This window comes from Psammomys obesus, unplaced genomic scaffold (genome assembly GCF_907164565.1).
Source record: "Psammomys obesus unplaced genomic scaffold, mPsaObe1.curated_primary_1811, whole genome shotgun sequence".
NCBI classification, from domain to species: Eukaryota; Metazoa; Chordata; class Mammalia; order Rodentia; family Muridae; genus Psammomys; species Psammomys obesus.
This window is the reverse complement of record NW_026585687.1, coordinates 2,880,993-2,906,430: the sequence shown is the minus strand read 5'-3', so window position 1 is coordinate 2,906,430 and position 25,438 is coordinate 2,880,993. Positions and strand designations below refer to the sequence as shown.

At 36.4% G+C, this 25,438-nt stretch overlaps 1 protein-coding gene, 1 non-coding gene and 1 pseudogene across 4 annotated transcripts in view; 1 reads left to right on the top strand and 2 right to left on the bottom strand.

Moving 5' to 3' along the window:
* Positions 1-25,438, top strand: part of Atrx (ATRX chromatin remodeler) — a 157,812-nt gene that overhangs the window by 119,476 nt on the left and 12,898 nt on the right. For all 3 annotated transcript variants that reach the window (XM_055592594.1, XM_055592586.1, XM_055592578.1), the window contains 5 exons: positions 2,010-2,163; positions 4,905-5,011; positions 8,233-8,341; positions 10,281-10,458; positions 11,536-11,730. In XM_055592594.1, coding sequence (XP_055448569.1) covers positions 2,010-2,163; positions 4,905-5,011; positions 8,233-8,341; positions 10,281-10,458; positions 11,536-11,730 — 743 coding nt within the window. The remainder of the gene's footprint in view (positions 1-2,009; positions 2,164-4,904; positions 5,012-8,232; positions 8,342-10,280; positions 10,459-11,535; positions 11,731-25,438) is intronic.
* LOC129665762 (protein kish-A-like) lies at positions 3,507-3,801 on the bottom strand (annotated as a pseudogene).
* LOC129665940 (U2 spliceosomal RNA) lies at positions 9,035-9,223 on the bottom strand. The gene has a single exon (XR_008718462.1). It is a non-coding gene; the product is annotated as a U2 spliceosomal RNA (small nuclear RNA).

The following is a 25,438-nucleotide window of genomic DNA, read 5'->3' as shown; positions in this document are numbered from 1 at the left end:
TCCATCCTAGTTGTGTGCCCTCCACTGTTTCTACTACCTTCCAATTGATAGCTCCAAACCCCCAATTACACAGGTGGCCCTGGTTAATCTTGGTAGATCACAGAAGAAAAGGAACACATAAATAATGTATGAGAGATTTTTAAGGGCAGTTAAATTGTGGACAGACATGGTAGGAAATTGGAGGTGAGGATGTAGACAAAGTATACATATGTGAAATTGATAAAAGCAAAATAGAAATCTTCTTTAAATGGTTGGCAAGATAGTTGAATAGGTATCTGCCACATAAGCCTGGAAATCTAAGTTTGATCTTGGAAACCCATATAAAGGTAGAAGGAGAGAATGGACTTCATACATTTGGCCTCTGACTTCCACGTGTGTGTCCCCCACATCATACACAATAATACTAAATACACTGTTGAGCTTTTAAAAGAAAAATAATCATAGAATAATAGAAATAATCAACCATAGAAAAATTTAGTGACATAAATTCCTGGTAAACAGCCTGAGGAAAGTTAGCTCACAATAACACGGTCAGATTCTTAACAAAATAAGATTATATAAATAGCACATAAAGACTATGAAGATGGTATGTTGAACTGTTGTAAAAATTATACCGTGTTTTTGTGTTATAAAACTTATATTAAAATATGTGGTATTTGAGAAAACATAACAATAGGCATTGAACATTGACTGTGATGGTTTCATAGAGAAATCTTTTTATCTTATTTGTTTATTTATTTATTTTTTTTAAACATTTTTTTTTTATCTTACAAATAGAAAGCCAATAACTGATGACAAAACCACGTAGTGGCATACTACATGGCAGTATATATGAATGATAGCTAAATGAAAAGCATGGATAACCACATTTTGAATAAAAAACCACAGTGAGCAATAATTTGCAGAATGATATAAGCAGTATAATACTATTTTACGCATGGCTTAAAATGCCAGGATGGTGCACAGTTTAGGGGTACACTTGCAGTAAAATAGACATGGCAAGTATAGAAAGCAGGAGGTTAGTTGGGTCTTAAGAGAAAAATGACCATATTTTAACTTTATTTTATTTATCTATGTATGTATTTAGTTAAGTTAGTTTTATTTTTCAAGACAGGGTTTGGGTTTCCCAGTAATGTTGGCTGTACTGGGCTTACTTTGTACACCAGGCTGGCCTCTTTCGAACTAACAGATATCCACCTGCCTCTGTCTCTCAGAGTGATGGGCTTAAAGTCATGCACTACATCGCATGGCTATGTTTTAGATTTCACTTGCATCAAAGTAGAGTTACAATTTTTGCCAAACTTGAAATAGAGAAGCAGAGTTGTGTATTATACTCTGTGCTTTTTAATGACATTAAAATTTTAAATATTTTTCAGTGTAAGGCAACTGTGAGAAATTATAGAAGCCTGTTAGGCATATGTTTTTTTTTTTTAACTTTTATTCTAATTATGTTTATGTGATCTAATAAACTATTTTCTGTATATTTTCTTTTATGATCAAATATTTTATTAAAATAGTAACAAATTAGTTCAGTATGATTGGCTGGTTTTTCAGGTCAGCCTTTGGGTTTAGTAGCCTGTGAAGAGATTTTCTTCCTTGATTGCTGTCTCTATTGCTTCATGTACCTTTTATAGTGTCTTTTCAGGGTTTTAGTTTTTGTGATCTGAGGAATTTTAATATTTTATGGTCTCTTTCTGAGCTCCTCAGCCCTGCTTGTAGGGTCTGTCTTCTTGCATTCCATCAGAATCCATCTTTTGCTTGCTATCACCTTTCATTTCTCCACAACTTCATCACTTGCCATGCTATGCCTTTTTCTCAGTGTAGAGCCTTTTCTCCTGTGATGGTACATTTCTCTGTGTTCATCTGCCTGTCCTTTTCCCTTTCCCTGTCCTGAATATCTATCCATCAGTTTCTTAGCTTTCTTACTCTAGCTTGTTGTACTTCTTTTGGTGTCGTTCAGTTTTTTTCCTGGTTATTATACTTACTTATGTTCTATTTATTTTATTTAGGTAAAACTGCTTCCACTTCTAACCCAAGTAGCCCAGCTCCAGATTGGTACAAAGATTTTGTTACAGATGCTGATGCTGAGGTTTTAGAGCATTCTGGGAAAATGGTACTTCTTTTTGAAATTCTTCGAATGGCAGAAGAAATTGGGGATAAAGTGTAAGCCTCTTAATATATCTATTATATAATTTAACATTTTGTTAGTCATACCATTGTTTATAAAGTTTACTTAATCTGATAATGTTTGCTTTCCATGTGAATTTGTAAATTCTTTGATTCTTGCTATGCCAGTACAAACAAGTAACTTCCTTTTGAGGGGCTATTTCTGAGTACATAATCAAGTGTTTTCTTCAGTGCTTCGGGGTTTCACTATATAGTTCAGGATGGTCTTAATCGCTGCCTTCGCCTCCCAGGTATTAGGATTAATTGGTAAAAAACATGTTTTGGAGTAGAAACAATAGAAATTGGTAGATTAAATAGGGACTAAATAGTCAAAAGAATGACTGCTAGATCTGTAACTTAAATGAACAGTGGATTATGTTATTAATTACTAAAATGAGAGGGCTAAAGAGTAAACAAGTGCTTTAGAAGAAATGAAGAGTTTTCTCTGGACTATGCTAATTTTCAGTAACATAGTCATGAAAGATGAAAAGTAGGAAGTAGATATTTGAGTTTAGAGCTCGGATAAGGGGAAAATTGATTCTTAGTGCAGACATCATTGTTTTTCTGCTATCAACTTGTGTGTTTTAAAATTAATTTTAGAGCTTGGGGATGTCTGTAGCCTAGTGGTAGAGTGTTTGCCTAGCATGTATAAGACTACTGAGTGGTCGTTGGCACAACCAATTTCTTTTTGGGTGGATAAACTAAGATCAATGTTCTATTTGGAAGACTTAACACTAAAGAGAACAAAAAAAGTATAAGGATGACAGCTATCTCTTCGACCACACTTGGCTAGAAGCGCCACTTTTATGCTAATTGTTTAAAATATTTTAAACCATTCTAATAAACTACAGAATTTGTCAAGAATAGATACACTGTGGTTAGCAATGAAAACTGTTTAAATATTAATGCAATCTATAAGAACAGTAACAACAACAAAAATAGAACAATTTTTCTCAATAAAAATAGGTCAGTCACTAGAAGGGCTCATTCTATGAAGACATCACTTTCAATTCCTAGTGAAAGGAACCTTTGGAACTTGCCACTGTGTTTTCTACTTCATGCCTCAGGTACCTTATGAAAAGTGGCCCTGAAAGAACAGAATGACATTTGCAGAGTATAGTACTGCAGTGACAGAACTGAAGTTGATTGTTACAAGCATTTTCCTGTGTATTAAACTGTTACATCTTAATTATTTACATAGCTCATTGGTCCAATAGCATAAAAATAGAGAACAGCGTCTTGAAATTTATCTCATTCCATGTTCAAAGATAAATGGCTTAACCATTCTTCCCATTATTTTCTGGAGGGAAGTCTTTGTTTCCAGAGTCTGATGGCAATCACATGCTGGTAGTTTCCAAAGCTACTGTATGAAGAGGATGCTGAAGGCTATCACTATACAGTGTATGGCCACATAAGGACTCTTGCATACACCAATTCGGGCACACTTCCAAAATATTCCCAATAGGTCTGTCTGTGAGGCTGGGTGCCAAGGATTGGACATAAGCACATGAACATACATGTAAGCAGCAACATTACAGACTCTGAAAATTGAAAATGGCAGGCATAGTTAGGCTGATGCTGGTCCAGCCACATCACCCTCATATCTTCAATTTTTTATTTGGGTATCATCTGCATTAGTGACTTTCTCACCATTGTAACAGAATACGTGGTAGAAAAAAAAAACTTAAAGGAGGAAAGGTTTACTTTGGCTCATGGTTTCAGCAAGATTTTAGTTCATCAAAAAGGGATAAGAGTGGCAGAGGGAGTGTGAAGTGGCCATTGTTCATAGGCTTTCGAAAATAGATAAAGCCCATCTACCCCCAGTGATCTGTTTCTGCAAGTATTGCTTTCAAAAGTTTCTAATTACGTGTGTATGTGTGTTGCCTGTGTCATATACATGTGGGGAAGTCTCAAGAAAACTTTGGGGGTTTCTTCTCTTCTTCTACCATGTGGGACCCTGGGATTGAATTCACGTTGTCTAGCTGATGGCATGCACCTTTACCCACTGAGCCATCTTTGCCAACCTTGTATTGCTTTTTATGTTTTCATATGAAATGCTAATAAAGCAGGTGAAACCAAAATAGCTTTTTCAGGTAAGAGTATTTTTATCAATCAGTGAACAGCTTTTCTTTATGTTACTTGCAACTAGGAGACATTAGTATATTGACAGTTTGTCCTGCTATCTCTTAACTTCTTTGCATGGTACTTAGCTCAGTGATTTCTAGACTAGTCTTAATTGCTGATTGATTCAGGCTGACCTCCTTTCCAGCTTAAAAGTCCAAATTCTATATCAGTATTAATTAACTAGCATTTCTAGGTACTTAAATTCTTGTTTGTAGTTTAGAATTAATCTAAGTTCAGAACTTAGTTTATAGTTCAGAATTAATTACTTCAGTGAACTTCGCTGAGGTTTGTTTGATTCTGGGGAAGACAACTGAGACAAACAAATCATTGCTATGGCTGTGTGTAGGCTCTTCCTTTGATCTCCTGTCCCTTTACTGATCCACTACTATATAGAATTGATTTGCCTTTTTTTCTGTTTGTTTTTGTTGTTGTTGTCCTGTGCCTACTATTCCTACGAGTCTTAACAATCTGCTTATTAATTTCTTCAAAGTATACCTTGTTGAAGCTTTTGGATTTTGATTATAAAATTTTGTATTAAATTTATAGATCATTAAGAAAAACAATAACTTTGCTGGATTGATCTTCTAATTCATGAACACTAATCTTTTTTTAAGTCTTGTTTTTAGCCAGTCGCTCATATCTCTGGACTTGATTGAAGATTTTCTTGAATTGGCTAGTAGGGAGAAAACAGAAGATAAAGATAAACCTCTTATCTATAAAGGTGCGTTATAAGCATTCTACATTATTATAATTTTTTTTTAAAACACTTGTTAAACATATGAACATTTTAAGGATAAAAGAAATCAAATTACCCAGTGTCTCACAACCCTGACACGCCAAATTATGCTGTATTTTCTCTTTGTCTTTATCCACAGACATCTGGTCAGTCTGTCTTTATGTCTTGTTTCTGTCTCCCTCCCCCCTTATTTTGAAACAGGGTCTTGATGTTTAGTTAGGATGGCCCCAGATTCATAATACTCTTGCCTCAACTTCATGCATGATGGGAGTAAAACATTGGTTATTATATTTGGCTTGGCTTGGTTTGTTTTGTTTGTTGAAATCTTTCTTGTATGCATTTGAGGTTTGCAATGTGACATTCTAGGAAACAAGTGGTAAAATGACTATTACAGTGAAGTATATTAATGTATCTCTCATTCTATTGTTACCCTTTTTTGACAAGATTTCCTAAAATTCATTTAACAAAAATTTGTAACAGTAATATCGCAATGATAGGCCAATTTAATTTAGCATTTAAAACAAGTTTATTAATATATAATTCATATCTTGTACATTTTACTCACTTAGTGTGTAAAATCTACTGATTTTAGGATATTCAGATATGTGAAACTAACACCATATTCAACTTCTAAATATTTTAGTCAATTCTGTTTGAAGCCTTATATTCTTTAGTTATTACTTTCCTATCCCACTCCATATCTTCTTTGTAGTTAACTAACCAGAAATCTACATGCCTTGAGTGACTTCTTCTGGACTACTCTGGGAATTTATAGTACATGGTCTTTGTCACTTGCTTCTTTCACTTTGTGAACTAATTTCTGTGTTAGTCTATTTATGGCAGGTGTTATTATGCTATACTTTTGTTTAATAATGGTGGTGTTTTCACCTTTGGGCTGTTGTAAATGGTGATGTTATAACTATTTCAAGTATTTAAATATGTCTTCCTTCCTTCCTCCCTCCCTCCCTCTCCCTCTCCCTCTTTCTTTTTGTCTCCTTATCTCTCTTTCTTTTCAAGACAGGGTTTCTCTATGTTGCCTTGGCTGTCCTGGACTTGCTTTGTAGACCAGGCTGCCTTTGAACTCACAGAGACCCACTTGTCTCTGGACTGGTGGGATTACAGGCACCAAATAAGGCACTAATTTCAACTCTTTTGGATAGAATTGCAGACTGTGGAGTAATTTCTGTGCGGCAATTCTCTGCTAAACTCATTGAAGTGTCTAGAGATCTAGCTTAGTGATAGAGCACTTAACTTAAATGTACAAAGCCCTAAGTTTTAGCCTCAGGACCACAAGAAACAAAAACCAGCCTGTTTGGTAGCATACTACACAGAGCAAGGAGGCATCTCTTAGAGTCCAATCTTGTTATCTCAGGCTGTGGGCTGCTTCCCAAGTTTTTCTGTTATAGCCTTTCTTTCTTTCTCTGTGCTTTTCAGCTGTCATACCTACTTTTTCATAGTTTCTGATGCTTTCCTTTTCTCTTAAAAATAAAGACTTTGGTTACCCTGATTCTTATAGTTCAGAAACAGCTTGTACCATTGTTTTACTCAGTGTTCTTGACTTTGTGTTTTGTGGGTGTTTCTTATTTAGTTTGCTTTGGTTTTTGCTTCAGCCTCCCAGGTGATGATATACACCACCATACTTGGTTAATTTATATTTTTCTAATTACTAGTTAACTTGTTTTTGCTTTTACACGCTAATCAGTTTATAAGTTATCTTTGGCAAGCATTGGCTTTAGCTACCACATCTTTGATGTGACTATTACCACTGCTATGACTGCCACTGCATTGTATATTTTAGATTTAAGGAGAATCCTAGTAAATCATGATGTGGAGCTTGAATAAACACATATAGCCCTAATTGTAACCCAGAAAATGTTGAGGAATCTAAATTTTTTTTTAATCAGAATTTGGAACAATATGGATTTTAATAGAGGTTATCAGATTAGGAATTATTATCTAGTAGTCTATGATCTATGCCGAATTTCAAAGAACTCCAAAATCTTGAGAGTTTTAGGTACTGTCCAATTTGGCAAACTTCTAGGCTAGTGGGGTAGAGGACAGTCTTGGGAACCATTTCATTTCATTTTTCTGCTATGTGTAGCAACAGTACTATAATTCTAGCACTAGGAATGCAAAAACAAGAAGGTTCATGTTTTCATTTGGCAGCCTTGGGTGTAGAGTGAAACCCTGTCTAAATACAACACTGAAAATAAAATAAAACACTGAAAATGGGTTTGAGACTAGTTTTGTACAAAAAGATTATACAGAACTCGTTTCTGTTTTATTTACTGAGGATGGGACCACAGGGCTTTGTACATGTTAGAAAGTTTGTTACTGAGTTCTCTGTACAGTAATATAACCCACCTTTTTGATTTGGTTTTGTATATGTGTGTATATGTTCCCATAAATAAACTTGAGCCTCTGTGTACATGGAGGATAGAATAGAGTTCAGCCCCAGGTATCTTCCTCAGTCACTTTCTGTCTTATTTGGTGATCACTGAATTCGAGCTTGCAATTCCAACTACCCTGACTGGCTAGTGAGCCCCTGGCATCAGGTGCCTACCACCGTGCCCATCTTTTCTCTGGGTGATGGGGATCTGAACTCATGTTCTCATATTTGCACAGCAGGTACTGAGTCATTTACCCACTTTGTTTCTGTTCCTAAATACAGAGTCTTGAATCTACTGTGTACCTGAGCCTGGCCTTCAAGTTCTGATCCTCCTGCTTCTACCACCCAAGTGGTACTGGAATTGTGTGCATACAACCTCCACCACATCTGGTTTTATTTCATACTGAGGATTCACGCCTTCATGTACTATGCTCGCTGAGCTACATCTCCAGCTTTTTTTTTTAGTTTAATTTTTGAGAGTTTCTAGTTACGGAGCCCTAGGCTGGCAGGACCTTGACATTCTCTATCAGCCCTCCTGGGCTAGGATTATAGGCATGTATTATGCCTCTCCACCGGCCTAAATTTTATTACGTTTTGTTAGTGTGTGTGTAGGTGTTTGGGCATGTGAGTGTAGGATAGCTTTCTCCTTCTACCTCATAGGTCCTGGGGATCAAATGCAAGTTTTCAAACTTTGTGGCAAGAATCTTTACCCATTCAACCATCTTGCTTTTAAATGGTACTCAAGGAAGAAAATCCACCACTATAACACAGTAACACATCATATTCTTCTTTTGAGTTTTCTTACCTACATTTTCAGGTGAAGGGAAGTGGCTCCGAAATATTGACTATTACCGCTTGGATGGTTCTACTAATGCACAGTCAAGGAAGAAGTGGGCTGAAGAATTTAATGATGAAACCAATGTGAGGTATGAAGTATTTTCTGTATGTGTAGATATTTTTAATTTATGTTCAGTAAAATTAGCTTTTTAATCCGGGCCCAAAACAGGAGAATCACAACCTTCAACCCAAAATTTGCTTATGGAATCCTATACATTGTAGTCATATTAATCTCAACTTTTTTTCTTACTAAATGCATTTGAGCTGGACATGATAGCGTATGCTTTAATTCCACCATTTAGGAAGCAGAGACAGTGGATCTTTGAAGTTCAATGCTGGCCTGGTTTACAAAGCAAATTGTAGACCAGCCAAGTTAACATTATGAAATTCTGTTTCAAAAACTGTATTTGTGATTCATGCTTATTTCCTTTTTATTTTTGAGTTCTAGGGCATCATAAGGATATAGACAGTTTGTGTAGCCATTGCCTTCCCAGGAACATTTGAATCATACCCAGGTTTTGGAAATAAAATTAAATCTATTTTAAACATTCTTGTACACATTGTACTATTGAGTATTTTCCTTACTATGATGCAGTCTGAGGATCATAATTGCTGGTTTGTATGATCATTTATGTTTGTCTATGGACTCTATGGTGTTGTATTCCTTCCAGCAATGTAAGAGAGTTCAAGTTCTGTTTTCTCCTTGGGACTTAGTATTGTCATCTTTTTTTTTTTTTTTTTCCAAAAGCTAGTTTGTTTATTCATTCATTCACATTCTCCAAAGGTAGTGCACTGTTCCTGGAGAAACTGAAATACCAGGTCAATGTGTGGAGTGGACAGAAACTGTTCCTATTCCATCTCTTAGCTCCAAAAATTCATGTAAACATACTGTCCTTGGATAGAGGCTACATTGGATATTGCACTGATTACAGACACTATACTTGATTTTAGCCAAAATGCTAAGAAACAGTCCTCTAGTGATTTGTTTAATTTGCTTTTCTTTTCTTTATTATTTTTATTTTATTTTATTAATTATACTTTATTCACTTTGTATCCCCCCATAGGTCCCTCCCTCCTCCTCTCCCGATCCAACCCTCCCACCTCCTTCTTCACGCATGCCCCTCCCCAAGTCCACTGATAGGGGAGGTCCTCTTCTCCTTCCTTCTGATCTTAGTTTATCAGATCACATTAGGAGTGGCTGCATTGTCATCTTTTGTGGCCTGGTAAGGCTGCTCCCCCCTCAGGGGGAGGTGATTAAAGAGCAGGCCAATCAGATTATGTCAGAGGCAGTCCCCTCTTCCCATTAATATGTAACCCACTTGGACACTAAACTGCCATGGGCTACATCTGTGCAGGTGTTCTAGGTTATCTCCATGCCTGGTACTTGGAGTATGAGTCTCTGGGAAGAAACCTGTGTTCAAATTTTCTGGTTCTGTTGCTCTCCTTATGGGTTTCCTGACTAAAACGCTCAATCCCCATCCTGAAAGGCAAAGAGGATGGACATCAGAAGAAGAAGAAAACAGGAAACAACCTAGGAACCTGCCACAGAGGGCCTCTGAAAGCCTCTGCCCTGCAGACTATCAAAGCAGACGCTGAGACTTATGGCCAACTGTTGGGCAGAGTGCATGGAATCTTATGTAAGAAGTGGGAAATATTAAGATCTGGAGAGGACAGGAAACCCACAAGGAGAGCAACTGAACCAGAAAATTTAATTTGCTTTTCACCAGTCATTAAAGATACAGTTAAATGATACATACCTATAATTTGATCATATTCTTTCTCTTCCCCCAAATACTCTTAATCTTTAACTCCTCTTTAATTTCAAATTATTGGAGGTTTTAAAGTTAACAATATAATTATAAGTAATATAATAATATTACAATTAAGGAAGGATTTCTGATTTCTTTGTTGTGGGAAGCTGATTCATCTTATCTAAACCACTATAGATATTGTGTGCTTTGTGTGTGTATTTTTGTAATATTAAAGTCATATCATAACTAAGCATTTGTTTTATATTTTCATTTTTAGAGGGCGCTTGTTTATCATTTCCACCAAAGCAGGATCTCTTGGAATTAACCTGGTAGCTGCTAATAGAGTGATTATATTTGATGCTTCTTGGAATCCATCTTATGACATCCAGAGTATATTCAGAGTATATCGTTTTGGACAAACTAAGCCTGTTTATGTATATAGGTTCTTAGCTCAGGTAAGTTTGTCCTTTACATTTTTTTTTCATATTAAAAGTTGGATGAAGCTAATATTCTAGAGGTGCAGAACTTGTCAGATGAAACTGATAATACTTTAGACACATACAACATAGATCTCTTAGAGAACAGAGCTGAAAATATTTTGTAAATTTTAAAATATTACAGAAATTTATTCTGTAAATAAAACAGAAGTTAGCCTCAGATAGAAGCCAGACTTGGTGGTACACAGCTGTGACCCCAGCATATCGGATATGTAGACAGGAGGGTGGCAGTTTCGAGGATAGTCTTGGGTACTTAGTAAGACAAAATCAACTCCCCTTCAGAATTCAGGTGTAAGAAAATAAAACAAAATTGAAGAAAGTTTTGCATTTCAAGGTCATTTATATTTGTAGAGTCAGCATATCTGCTTTAGGAGAAGCTGTGAAATATACTCTCCACCTGCACCTACATCAGGGCTTTTCTTAGTTACAGCCTTGATTGTATTGGCAGATGCTTACTTGTTCTTTCTTAGTGTGTGTGCTATATGATTGTAAGCTCTTTCCTGTCACTTAAATGTACAGCTTCTATATATTTAGTTTATAAGTGAAGTACTACTGTCTGTCAATATACTAGCTTATACTGAGTTAAAGAAAGCTACATTTGACCTAAAGAAATTTTGGTTATGGTTAGCTTATATATTATACTAAAAACTGCTTTCTTGCATTCTATTTTCAGTACCCATCTAAATTCTTATTTCATGTATCTTTACTTTCTGTTCATCCTGATATCTGCCTGCTCTTTGACTTTCATCAAGTACAGAACTGTCTCAAGGCAGCACACAGACTCATTTGGGTCAGATAATGTAGAATGACTTTCCGTAGTCTATTCTTCTTAATTTGATGATAAATTAAGATGGTAAGTTTTCGTGAACAGATAAGCTCTGTCATGAGTGGAACAACAGTGGTAGGTATTTTTTATGGCAACTTATGACCTTGAAGTTTTACCTTTTAATATTAAGCTGTAATTAGGTTTATCTGTAAGTTTCCTGTTGACTAAGTTTTCCTTATTTGTATATCGTTCCTTCCTTTTTTACAAAGGGAACCATGGAAGATAAGATTTATGATCGTCAGGTAACAAAGCAGTCACTGTCTTTCCGAGTTGTTGACCAACAGCAGGTTGAACGTCATTTTACCATGAATGAGCTTACTGAACTTTATACTTTTGAGCCAGACTTACTAGATGACCCTAATTCAGAGAAGAAGAAGAAAAGGGATACCCCCATGCTGCCAAAGGTATGTATATTCAGATTATCAGGTTAACTAACAAACCAAATGCAGACAGGGACCAAGGAAACTATACTACTACAGTGAAAGTGAGACTTCTCATTAAGTCTGTACTTCATAGATTTTCTGAGATTAATTTATATTTAATAAGCTTTAATCTATATGGTTATAAATGCAAGGATGCCTGATTGCTTCTTCATATAGCATCAGAAACAGTATTTCTGAAAAGTATACTTTATTTCAAATAACATTCCCACCACCCAGAAAGAAACCTGAGGAGGAATCATTAAGACTGTTTTCCTAAGCTTCCAATTGAGGGCATGCATATTTAATTAACTGTACTAGTAAGTTAGTTGTTTCTTCTTTAACCTTCTTTTCGGTCAGAGAACAATTAAGAATCAACAAATTGGTCTATGACAAATTACCCAACATCTCTAGTCATTAGGAAACTGCAAATCACAAGCATTAATGAGATATTACCTCATACCCATTAAGGTTGCTATTAAAGGAATAAAAAGTAGTAAGTTTTGGTGAGGATGTGGATAAAGGGAACCCTGAAGTACTTTTGGTACGAGTGTAAATTAGTACAGCCACAACTCAAAACAGTATGGACATTCTTCAAAAAATTATTATACAATTACCATATATTTCAACAGTATCGTTTCTAGATCTATATCAAAAGGAATCAAAGTTTGAATATTGAACTATCTGAAATCCTGTGTTAGTGTTTTTTGCAGCATTAGTTGCAGTAGCTAAAACATGAAAGGAATCTCAATGTTTATCAGCAGATCAGTGGCTAAAAATTTATCAGATATTATCCTGCCTTGAAAAACTGTATCAGGGAATCCTGCAGTTTGCAACAAAATAAGGGATATTATGCAAAGTAAAATCAACCAGAAATAAGATGATTCTCATTATATGAGCTTTCTAAAAGATCCTGTTTCATAGACTCAAAGAAAAATAAGTGGTGGTTACTGGGGACAGGGAATGGGTGAAATAGAAAGGTTTTGGTCAAAGACACAAAGCTTCAGTTAGGCAAGATAAATTATATATATTACAACCATACATAGTATCTACTGTTAAAAGTACTGACTATAAAGTTAAACCTTTGACAACAGGGTATATCTTAAATGATCTTATTACCAAAGATAATAATAGAGTTGGATGGAGCTTTTAGAAATGATGAGTATGGCTATGACATTGATTCTGGTGATACCTTCATTGATGGGTGTGTCCATATTTGTAAAGTCCCTGAGTTAAATACATTAACTATGTACAGCTTTTTTGTATGCCAAAAGAAATTATGGAGATGTAAGTTACTAATAATCTTGACTTAGTCCATTTAATACTTAAAATTTTTTAAGTATTCTCACAATTACCTAAGTTGCTTAGTGAAAGAATTTTTTTCAGTTGGTCAATAATTCATTGAATTTGCACTGTAATTCGAATTTCATCACTTATACATGCATACTATGTACTACCACATGCTTATAAGGCACAAATGGTCTTTTTATCTATCTACTATAAAAAGTTCAGCAAGTTAGGTGTGTTGGTACATCACTGGAATCCCAACAATAGGGAAGCAGAAGTAAGAGGATGGAGCATTTGAGATCAGGTCTACTTAGTAAGTTCTGGATCACCCTGTCTTACTCCTTCCTACAAAGATGAATCAGTAAATAAAATAGTATCTCCCTGGGAAAGAGCCCTAAGAGGTCATGTAGTGATTAGCTTCTTGTTTTATGGGAAACCGGATCATAGCTGACAAGAGGTTAAACCATGCCACACACCTTGTATTATCAATTACATGGGAGACTGAAGTAGGAGGATTATGAGTTTGAGGCCAGCTTTGGGTTACATACTGTATCAAAACCAAAGTAGAGAAAATTTACAAGATTCTCATTATAGGAAATTTTTTTTTAACTGGGTAAACTTTATTTGCTGGCTTTAGAGGTATACTATAAGGATTGCTGAGATGAACAACACATTTTGTATGCTTAAGAGATTTTAAATGTTAACATGTTAGACTACCGTATTGATAAGATTTTGCTTTGTGGGTTAATCTTCCATGTCCTACAGGAAAGACACAGTCTTAGCAGACATCTGGTCCTCTGGTTTTCTTTTACAATATTCCCTGAGTCTTAAGTTCAAAGCCCACCTCTAGATGAACATCTAAGGCAATTAGTGACTACCAAGAGAAAGAGAATAAGTCTCTTCTGGGGATGAAGCCTCGAATTGGTTATCTATCACCAAATGGTGAGGCAATCCTAAATAGAGTCACAGGTTGTTTTTATGTATTTATGTAGGTTGTATTTATATATTTATGTATACATGTAAATAATAATTAAAGGAAGAAAAGAAAAATACAGAAATAAAACAGGAAAGTTAAAAGGGTATCTTGGAAGTATAGTAGAAGGAATGGGTGTTGGCAGGACATAATAATAGAGGGTTGAAGATGACCAAAGTATATTATATGCATGTATGAAGTGTCAAATTCATTATGTTGTGCAGTTGATACATGAAAATGAAAAATAGATATTTTAAATCTGATAGGAAAAAATATTGTCTAATTGCTACAGACTGTCAGGAATAAAACCATATATACTATACTTGATAGGCAGAATGGTCACTTACAGACTTAAGGTAATTGTTAAATTTTGCTCCTTAACCCTTTGTCATAAAGCAGAAAAGGAAAGGAAATGATGGTTGGTATTTCAAACCTCTTAAAGTATTTCAGTAAAGAAAAATAAGCTATCTAGGCTAAAAGTTTGCTCAGACTGTCTCCTTCAGTCCAGCAACTGAAAAGCCATAGTGTTGTTTTCATTTTTAAGATGAGAAACCCAGGCCTGTGGTACAAGCCTGCAGTTTGAACCACTCAGGAGGCTTAACTTGGTGAGCCCTTATAAAAGAATAAGAGAAAGCAAAATGAAGAGCTAGGGCTGTAGCTCAGAGGTATGGCTCCTGCTTAGCATACCTGAGGCTCTGGGTTCAAAGCACATAAATACAAAAGAAAGCAATGGGGGGAAAAAATCAAAGCTCAGTGAGATTATGTCACTTGGCCAGGTTTATGCATCCAATTTGTGTCAAAGCTGGCCTTCATATCTGCTCTGCTGAGCACCAAAGCAGATGTTTTTCACTCTTTCTATGCCGGGGATTGAACTCTTATGACCTTATGCATACTAGGCAAGCTCTGCACTGCTGACCTATCCTGTAAGTTTATACTCTTAATCCTATATTTTATTGTTGTCCCTGCCCATTAAAAAATATAAAGTTGTTACCAAATACAGGAAATATGGCAAAGGCCCCCTGGGATTTTTGAAACCTCAGTGACTTTTTTCTGAAGGTTTTTGTTTTTGAGATAGGGTTTTCCTGTGTAGCTTTGTCTCTCCTGAACAGTTGTGTAGGCCAGGCTGCACTCAAACTCAGTGATACACCTGCCTAAGCCTCCCTTGTGCTGGGATGAAATTTTCATACATAAAATAAAGATTTTAAAATTTAGAATTGAAATTTTATTTTAAATAAAATTGCCTCCTTAGTTTAATAAAGAAAGATTTTAAAATTTAGAATGCTTTTACAGTCAAAACTTTCATGTGTCAAAACTAAGATTGTGTAATTCACCTTATGGCTTATGAAATTTAAAAATTTCACATGAATGCAAAGGTTTAAAGTTCACAAAGGTTCATTTTACACATACTAATTAATTAAGCTCAGGAAACTGAGGTTTAGAGAGTTGGTGTGGCCAACAAAGTTAGACCTAAAACTTGAACCTTGAGTTTTCATAATTGTGTTTGCTATTACACAGAGATGATTAAGGCTAGCAGACTGTGACTAAATGAGATCAGGTACAATAAAACAGCAGGAAGTTAAGTTCCCATGTCTTTTCAACTAGAGCCCCTCTGCTTTTATATTCTTTTATGTATTGGGCTTCAACATAAGCTCAGTAAATCTTTTTCTCTTACCTTAAGTGAACAGAATAAATATTCTGGGTCATGTCTTAGAAATCTGTACAGGCATATAAAAGGACTGTCTAATTCTTTGGGAAAGTTGAAGATGAGGACTTGCTTGAAGAAGACTTGAAGAAATGTTGAAAAGAGGAGTGGCTGTGGCATCCCTGAGACCAGGGAGAACAGGAAAAAGAAATAATAAAATGACAGAAACTGCAAGGTCAAAGTAGCCAAATAGAAGTAGGTATGGGAGGAGAAGAAAAAAAAAAAATGCTCCAAGGTGGGTAGGAATTGTGATCATAGAACTTAGGTTAGGAATCCTAGTATGGCTGGGATCTATTGAAGAATTTTAAATAGAAACTTTTTTCATCTTAGAAAAATCATTTTGTGTATCAATGTGGAAGGTGAATTGGAGAAAATAAAATGAATGTTAAAACGCTTGTTAGGATGCTATTAAAATGATGTAGGTAAGAGGTAATAGCAGGCCTAAAGGAAGGTGGTGACAGTAGGGGGCCATACAGTGTAGTTAATAAATGTTATGTTTGTTCCTTAGGTTTTATTTACAAGTTCATTTCATCTTGCTAATAATATGATAGAGTTTATTTTGCCATTTGCAATGAAACATATCCTGTCATTTGAACCTGCTTTTATTAAAACTATATCAAAGCTACCTCCTCTTATTACAGCACAATTGTGGCTATAGTCCCTTATATCTATAATTTTATTATCTTTAATTTTCATTAATTTTTTTCATATATATTTTGATCGTATTTTCTCCCTTCCTCCAACTCCCAGGTCTTTCCCACCTCCCTACCTACCCAACTTTATCTTCCTTCTCTCTCTTGTTTTGTTTTGGATTTTCCCCCTATTTTGTTTTGGTTTTTAATTTTGTGGGTTTATTATCCTTAATTTTTAATACCACTGAAAATTAAATGTCATTCTTTTCATCAGCTAATACTATCTAGTTACTAAGTAGCATGCCTTTTATATGTCATTTTTTTCTGAAACTACTTATTTTTAATTTACCTGATGTGATGATGTGTCTTTCTGCCTCATCATATCCTCTTTATTGCATAATTATTCTTTTATTTCTGTTTAGTTTTACTTTTCAACTTTCTAATTAGATTTGATGTCTCAGACTTAGTTTACTGGTCACTTGACTATGGTTTTGTCTTTTATTTTTATAGCTCTATAAAGGCAAGAACTACATTCTTCCCTTGCTCTCTTCCGTAGTGAGCCTTTAAAACACAAAATTTCCTCCAGGCATAGTGCTGCACGCCTTTAGTACTTCCTACAGTAGTACCTCCCCAATACTTGGGAAGCAGAGGCAGGCAGATCTCTGTGAGTTCAAAGGCAACGTGGTCAGCCAAGGCTACAAGGCTACACAGGCTACACAGAGAAACCCTAAACAAAAGGGAGCGGGGTGCCCTCTGTAGGAGATTATCACTAAACTTGCATCATTCCTCAATAATTGACTGTCATTGAAAAGTTTGCTTACAGTTAATTGAGTGCCTAGTCTCACTCTGTTAAGTCTCTTAAGGGAGCTTTCTGAAAAGAAGATAATTAGTTTTACTTCGTATCTGGTTTTGCTTGGGTCTTTTTGTGCTCTTACTGTCACACCACACACCAACCCTTTATATTGTGTCTTTAGTTCTTTCTTCAATCTGCCTTATAAGTCAAATTTATTCACCACCGTATCACATTAACTTATAGTTTCTTAAATCTGCACATAGGATTCTTAATTTTTGTTGCCAGTGAAATTTTTCTCTTTTGGAAATTCAGTAGCTTCATAATTCTCTGAACACTTTTTTTTATAAATATCTTTATTTTTAAATAATTTTATACATTCACTGGTAACCCAGTTGTAGCCCACTCCCTCTTTCCCTCCCAATCCTCCCCTCCCTCCCTCATCTCCTCCCTGCCCCCTTCCGAGTCCACTGAGAGGGGGTGTCCTCCTCTCCTTCCGTCTGGCCCTAGCTTATCAGGTATCTTCAGGATGGTTACAATGTCCTTATCTGTGGCCTAGCAAGGTTGCTCCTCCCTCAGGGGGGAGGGGAAACTCATGAGTTCATGTCAGAAACAATTCCTGTCCCCCTTACTAGGGAACCCACTTGGATACTGAGCTACCACGGACTATGTCTGAGCAGGGATTGTAGGTTATATCCATGCATGGTCCTTGGTTGGACAAACAGTCTCATAGGAGACCCCTGTGCTCAGATATATTTGGACCTTGTGGGGCTCCCTGTCCCCTCTAGGATATACTAATTCTTCCTTCCTTCATATGATTCCTTACACTCTGCCAAGGCTTGGTTATGGGTCTCAGCATCTGCTTTGATACACTGCTAGGTAGGGTCTTTCAGGTGCCTTCTGTGGTAGGCTACTGTCCTGTTACTTGTTTTCTCCTATTTCCAATGTCCACCCCCTTTGTCTTTCTAAGTGAGGATTGGTCATCTTACCCCTGGACCTCTTTCTTGTTTATCTTCTTTAGGTGTACATATTTTAGTATGTTTATCCTATCTTATAGGTCTATATAAGTGAGTATATACCATGTGTGTCTTTCTGCTTTTGGGATAACTCACTCAGGATGATTTTTTTTTCTAGATCCCACCATTTGCCTGCAAAATTCATGATTTCCTTGTTTTTAATTGCTGAGTAGTATTCCATTGTGTAAAAGTACCACAATTTCTCTATCCATTTCTCCGTTGATGGACATCTGGGTTGTTTCCAGGTTCTGAGAGGGCTGATATCTGGAATATATAAAGAACTAAAGAAGTTAAAAGGCAGTAATCCAAGTAACCCAATTAAAAAATGGGGTATGGAGCTAAACAGAGAATTCTCTGTAGAAGAATATAGAATGGCAGAGAAACACATAAGGAGATGTTCAACATCCCTAGCCATCAGAGAGGTGCAAATCAAAAAGACCCTGAGATTTCACCTTACACCCATCAGAATGGCTAAGATCAAAAACTCAAGAGTTAAGGCATGCTGGAGAGGCTGTGGAGAAAGGGGAACCCTCCTCCATTGCTGGTGGGAATGTCAACTGGTACAACCACTATGGAAATCAATCTGGCACTTTCTCAGACAATTAGGAATAGTGCTACCTCAAGATACAGCTATACCTCTCCTAGGCATATATTCAAAAGATGTTCAAGTACACAACAAGGGCAGTTGCTCAACCATGTTTGTAGCAGCCTTATTCGTAATAGCCAGAAACTGGAAACACTTTTTTTTTTTAAGTGAGTTACTTTCAGGATCTTCTGAATTATGTCCTCTGAGTGTGTTTATCTCCTTGTTTGCCTTTTTTTTCCTCTATAGCTTAGGCTCACCTTGAATTCACTATGTATCTTAGGCTGTCCTTGAACATCTAGTAGTTCTCCTACTTCAGTATCCTGAAGGCTGGGATTACAGGTATGAATCATATCCAGCTCTCTGGTAATGTTCCTTTTGCATTGATAAAACCAAAAGCAGCTTAGGGATGAATGGGTTTATTTGGTTTACAGGATACAGTAGTCCATTATCACGGTAAGTCAAGAAAGGAACCTGGATGCAAGAAATGAAACAGAGACCATGGAGCATTGCTGCTTACTGGCTTACTCCCTCTGATCTGCTTGGTTTGCTTTCATTTTTCTTGAGAATGTTTTATTATTATTATTATTATTATTATTATTATTATTTACAAATTTATTATTATTTAAATTTTTTTAAACTTATTCATTATATATCCCGATTAAAACCCCCTCCCTCAACTACTTCCAGTCCCACCCTCCCTCCATCTTTCCCCCTTCCCCCTTCTCCTCATCCACTGAAAGGGGGAGTTCTCCTCCCCTGCCATCTGCCCATAGCTTGCTTAGTCTCATCAGGACTGCCAGGATCCTCTTCCTATGTGGCCTGGCAAGGCAGCAGCATCAGGGGCGAGTGATCAGAGAGCAGTCAACTGAGTTCATGAGAGAGGAAACCCCTGCTCCCCTCACTCTGAGATCCACATGGAGACTGAGCTGCCAATTGGCTATATCTGAGCATGGATTATAGGTCCTCTCAATGCATGGTCTTTGTTGGTGCATCAGTCTCTGTAGGACCCCCTCGGCTCAGGTGTTTTAGCTTTGTTGGTCTCCTTATGGGGTCATGTCCCCTCTGTGTCCTTCTATTACCCACCCCCATCTTCCATAAGACTCCATTCTGTTTGGCTGTGAGTCTCAGCATTTGCTTCGATCCCCTGTTGGGTGGAGCCTTTCAGAGGGCCCTCTATATATGCTCCCAACCTGTTTCCTCTCTTTCACCATTTCATGTATCTATCTTGTTTGCCATTGTGTATAAGATTTAATCATCCTTTTTAGGGTCCTCCTTGTTATTTAGCTTCTTTAGGTCTGTAGCTTTTAGTATGGCTATCCTATATTATATGGCTAATATCTACTTATAAATGACTGTATACCATCCCTGTGTTTCTGTTTCTGGGTTACCTCACACAGGATAATCTTTTCTAGTTCCATTCATTTGCCTGCAAATTACATGATTTCCTTGTTTTTAAAAGCTGAGTAATATTTTGTTGTGTAAATGTGCCACAATGTCTGTATCCATTCCTCAGTTGAGGGACATTTAGGTTGTTTCCAGATTCTGGCTATTACCAATAAAGCTGCTATGAACACAGTTGAGCAAATGTTCTTGTTGAATGGTGGGGCATATTTTAGGTATATGCCCAGGAATGGGATAGCCAGGTCTTGAGGTAGTGCTATTCCCAATTTTCTGAGAAAGCAACAGATTGATTTCTAAAGTGGTTGTACAAGTTTGCACTCCCACCAGCAATGGAGGAGGGTTCCCCTTTCTCCACAGCCTCTAGCATGTGTTGTCACTTGAGTTTTTTTATCTTAGCCATTCTGATGGGTATGAAGTGGAATCTTGGGGTCATTTTGATTTGCATTTCCCTGATCACTAAGGATGGTGAGCATTTCTTTTAAGTGTTTCTCTGCCATTTGATATTCCTCTGTTGAGAATTCTCTGCTTAGCTCTGTACCCCCTTTTTTAATTATATCATTTGGTTTGTTGGTGTCTAATTCCTTGATTTCTTTATATATTCTGGATATTATCCCTCTGTCAGATACAGGGTTGGTGAAGATCCTTTCCCAGTCTGTAGGTTGTCGTTTTGTTCTGTTGACAGTGTCTTTTGCTTTGCAGAAGCTTTTCAGTTTCATGATGTCTCATTTATTGATTGTTGCTCTTAGAGCCTGTGCTGTTGGTGTTCTGTTCAGGAAGTTGTCTCCTGTGCCAATGAGTTCAAGGTTCCTCACTTTTTCTTCCAACAGATTAGTGTGTCTGGTTTTATGTTGAGATCTTAGATCCACTTGGACTTTAGTTTTGTGCAGGGTGATAGCTTTCAGGCTATTTGCATTTTTCTACATGTGGACATCCAGTTAGACCAGCACCATTTGTTGAAGATGCTATCTTTTTTCCATTGTATGGTTTTAGCATCTTTCTCCAAAATCAAGTGTCTATAAGTGTGTTGGTTTATTTCTGGGTCTTCTGTTCGATTCCATTGATCCACCATTCTGTTTCTATGCTAGTACCATGCAGTTTCTATTATTGTTGCTCTATAGTACAGCTTGAGATCAGGGATGGAGATACATCCAGATCTTTTATTGTAGAGGGTTGTTTTAGCTATTCTGTGTTTTTAGTTTTCTTATATGAATTTGAGAATTTTTCTTTGCTTTTTTTATACATCCCTGGACCACTTACCCAGAGTAGCACCACCCCCCGTGGGCTTGTCCCTCCCACCTCAATCATCAATCAAGAAAATGCCTTACAGACTTGTCTACAGGTAGTCTAATGGAAGCTTTTTCTGTATTCAGGTTCCTTGTCTCATATAACTCCAGTTTGTGTCAAATTGACAAGAAAAACCAACTGAGGTAGTACTACCTTCTGTCCATCCTTTTAATTTTTCACAGAAATATTCTTCAGGCATTGTAAGCCTTCACCAAACTTAGAAATTCACCAAAACAGGCTCTTAATGATAAAAGAGTTGGTGACTGATTTTTGACTATTTGATTCCTAAATATTAGTGTCACCTTTGCTAGCATGTATGTAAATTTTCTCTGGGAAAATCTTTTCCTGCAATAAAATTATAGATTGCATAGGTTTTAGTAATAAAATCTTGGCCAGGGCCACGTTTCATAATACGCTTAAGTAGGTGTTTTGTTCCTCTTAAGTACAGTGTACACAGCCTAAGTTCCGTACCCTTTATTACGAAAACAAAAGCCAGTAGAACTGGCATAGAAGCATTTCTGCACTTCCCTTTTCCAGCACCGTACCACTAAGTCTCTTTAAATGTGGACTGCATGTTGGTAATTATAGGGAGGACAAAATGGGGATTTAAGCTAAAGTACCCTAAGTGAGGCTTTAGGTTGGCTTTCTCCACCCTGATTTTGTGTACAATTTTCTCTCCTAGTCTTTAGCCCTTTATTCAAGCTGTAATACCTCAAAGCATAGTTTACTGAACAGAGATGTTATTGTACAGTTTTATTAGCCAGCACATGATAAATATAAGGTTTTACTTTTGTCATTCTTAACACTAAAGTACAATACCATTAAAATAATTTTATGTAAAGCATGGAATAGCCAAGCAGCTTATTTTAGGAACTTTCTCTGAGCTTGCATACATTTACTTCTGACACATAAGAACCACAGGGTGGCATATGAGCCCAATTTTTGCTGTCATCTACTTCTAAGGAGCCAAGTTTATAATTGAGATATGAAGTTTAATACCATTGTCGTTACTTCTCTTCCTCTTTTATTACGTGTTTAGTCATTTTTTGTTTATTAAAACAGAGTCTAGTATTATTCACACATGAGTTTCCTGATTAGAATACTAGGCCAGGCAGTAAAATCTCAGCACTCGGGAGGCAGAGGCAAGCAGAAATCTCTAGGACAGCCTAATCTACATGGGAAACCCTGTCTCAAAAGACAAAATAAGAATAACAACAACAAAAAACAAGAATAGCATACCAGTACATACAACAGGAGAAATTATTTTACTTCTACCATTACTTTTTAGGTTATTAAAGTCTATTATTTGGTTTTTGTTGGGCTAGTTGGTGCCAGATAGAAGGAACAACTGGGTCTTATCTTTATTCCAGGTCATGTGCTAAATGTCCTTTTGGAGATAAATCTTGTTGTTGTTGTTGTTGTTTTTTTTTTTTTTTTAATTCTTTATTTACTTGTGGAGGGAGAAACCACAGTGTATGAGTAGGCATCTAGACAACTTGCAGTAGTTGATTGGATTGCAGGTACCTTTGCTGACTGAGTCATCTCCGTTTGTTCATTTTGAGACAGAGTCTCACTCTGTAGTTGAAACTCACATGGAAGTCAGTATGTAGCTACACTAGGCTGTCATAAATTCATGGCATTGGTCCTGTCTTAGTGTCAACAGTGCTGCAATGAAGTGGAATGTATTTCTACATGGCAAAAATGAAGTCAACTATCTGGCTCTTGGAGTTAATCCTAAGCAAGCCACATAAGCTTCGTGAATCTTGTAATTCTCAAGAAAATAATAGTACCTACAACCTCACAGTGACAATGCACACACTCACAGCCTCATATGTAGTAACTACATCAATGTTTAGTGCTAGTTTCCTTTCCATTGTTGTTATATTGCCATTTTGTTAAGTTCATTTCTCTGAAAGTAATATAGACTTAATTTTTTGAAAGAAGCGTCATATAAATTTTTTATCCTTAGAATATCAAAGGTTGACATATGAATGAAAACATTTAGGGGCCAAAGGAAATAATCTTAGCTATGCTGTGAAAGAAACAAATATTTGAGGCTTGAGTTTCCTTGGAGATAAATCATATCACTTGGCAGAATATTAACATTAATTATGAAATACCAATAATCACTTCTAATGAAGATAGCATGCACTTGCCAAGAAATGAATACTCTTCCCAATAACTAAGGATTTTCTTTGCTCTTTTCTTATATAATACATCAGAAGAATTATCTTTTGGCCATGTGATGCTTATGTAGCATTTGGGTTTTGGTATTTATATTATTTAGTTTAATAAAGAATCTCAGTTTTCAATTAACTGCGTAGTAATTTTTAAAATAAGAGAGTACTTCTGATATCTTCCTACAGAGTACACAAAATATACTTGCTATTAGTGCTTTATAATGCTGCTTTGTATCTTTTTCTTTTTTTCTCTCTTTTCTTTTTAACAAGAAAAACTAGTAAGAAGCCCAGGCTACCAAGTCTTTCTTTACGTTACAGAGTCCATAGTGCCAAATAGCATATTCTCAAATTCTGGCAAGCTAAGGTGTCTTAAACATTATTGCCAGTATAAATTACATCATATATAATATATCTTTGCTAGCTAGGGTGTTTTGCAAGACTGGGGAAGGATTGAGTTGGGCTCCAGAAATTGTTTCCTCATGGAGAATTTGATGCAGTACAAATATTTACTACTTGTTAAGCCTAGTGATGCATGCTTGAGAAGCTGAAGCAGGATGGTAACAAGTTCAAGGTCCATGCTGGTTCATTTCTATTGTGTGATTCATAATTTGTATCTAATCATAAAGACACAAATCATATCAAGGAGATATGAACATTGGGTGTTCCATGTGAAGTTCTTAGAATAGTGCTGCCATATATGTGTACCTTCTGTTTAGCTCAGAGAGTTCCACAGTGGGCTGACTTGGGTTCACATCTCAGGTTAGTAACACTATACTATTTTAATATACTAAAATACAGCCTATGGAGTAAGTATTCTGACCCACTCTTTTAGAGATCAAGCTATCCTAACTTTCTGTTTGACAGTCGGGTATTTTATCTCCCTTATTACAAAAAAAAAGTATAAAAAAATTTAATATCTTCCCTTTGTCTATTTTGATCCAGCCCTGGCTGGCTTGGAACTTGCTATGTAAACCAAGCTGGCCTTTAGCCCAGAGAGGCCTGCCTATTCTTCCCACATATTAGGATTAAAGATGTGTATGATGGCACCTGGGTTGTGAGTATTTTCAAACCAGAAAAACAAAATACCTTTATGGAGCAGTCAAAGGGTACAGTGGGAAAAAAAGAAGTATGAAGAGGGACACAGCTTTATAAAATGAATAACTTTTCTCATTCTCAATATTTCTTATGTTCTTTTATAACAAATTGCTTGGCTCTTGAGAGCAGACTCATAAAAGTGAAATAAAAAAAAAAAAGAACACGTGGTCTAACTCATAACTTCACAGAGGATGTAAATGGGTTTGTAAACGTTGAACAGTGTGTTCTCAACCCATAAGTAGGTGATGCTGGAGAACATTCTAAAATAAAACAGAAAATAATATCCTAAAAAAAAATACCCACAAAGCAATTGTGTATATTTGTCAGTTGTTAGTGTTTTGCTATATTGGCCTTATCTACATTAGTGACAAATTTTACACCACAAGCATTATGGTGTTTGTTTGATTTTTAAAGATTTAATCTTGGATGGGGGACGGTGCTGATGAGATGAATCAGTTTCTATAGTGCCTGCACAGCAAGTATAAGGATCTGAGTTCAAATTCCCAGCACCCATGTAAAAGTTCACCATGGCAGTGCATATACTTTACCCTGGGCTGGGAAATGGGTGCAGTTAGGGGGTGTCTCTGGAGCTCTTTTACTAGCCAGTCTAGTCAGGTCAATGAACTCTTATTTCAGTGAGAGATCTTGTCTTCAGTATTATGGTGGAAAGCCATCAGGAAGACACTTGCCATCAACTTCTGGGCATATATGACTTAAGCATGCATCTCTAAAGTATTAAGACATCTC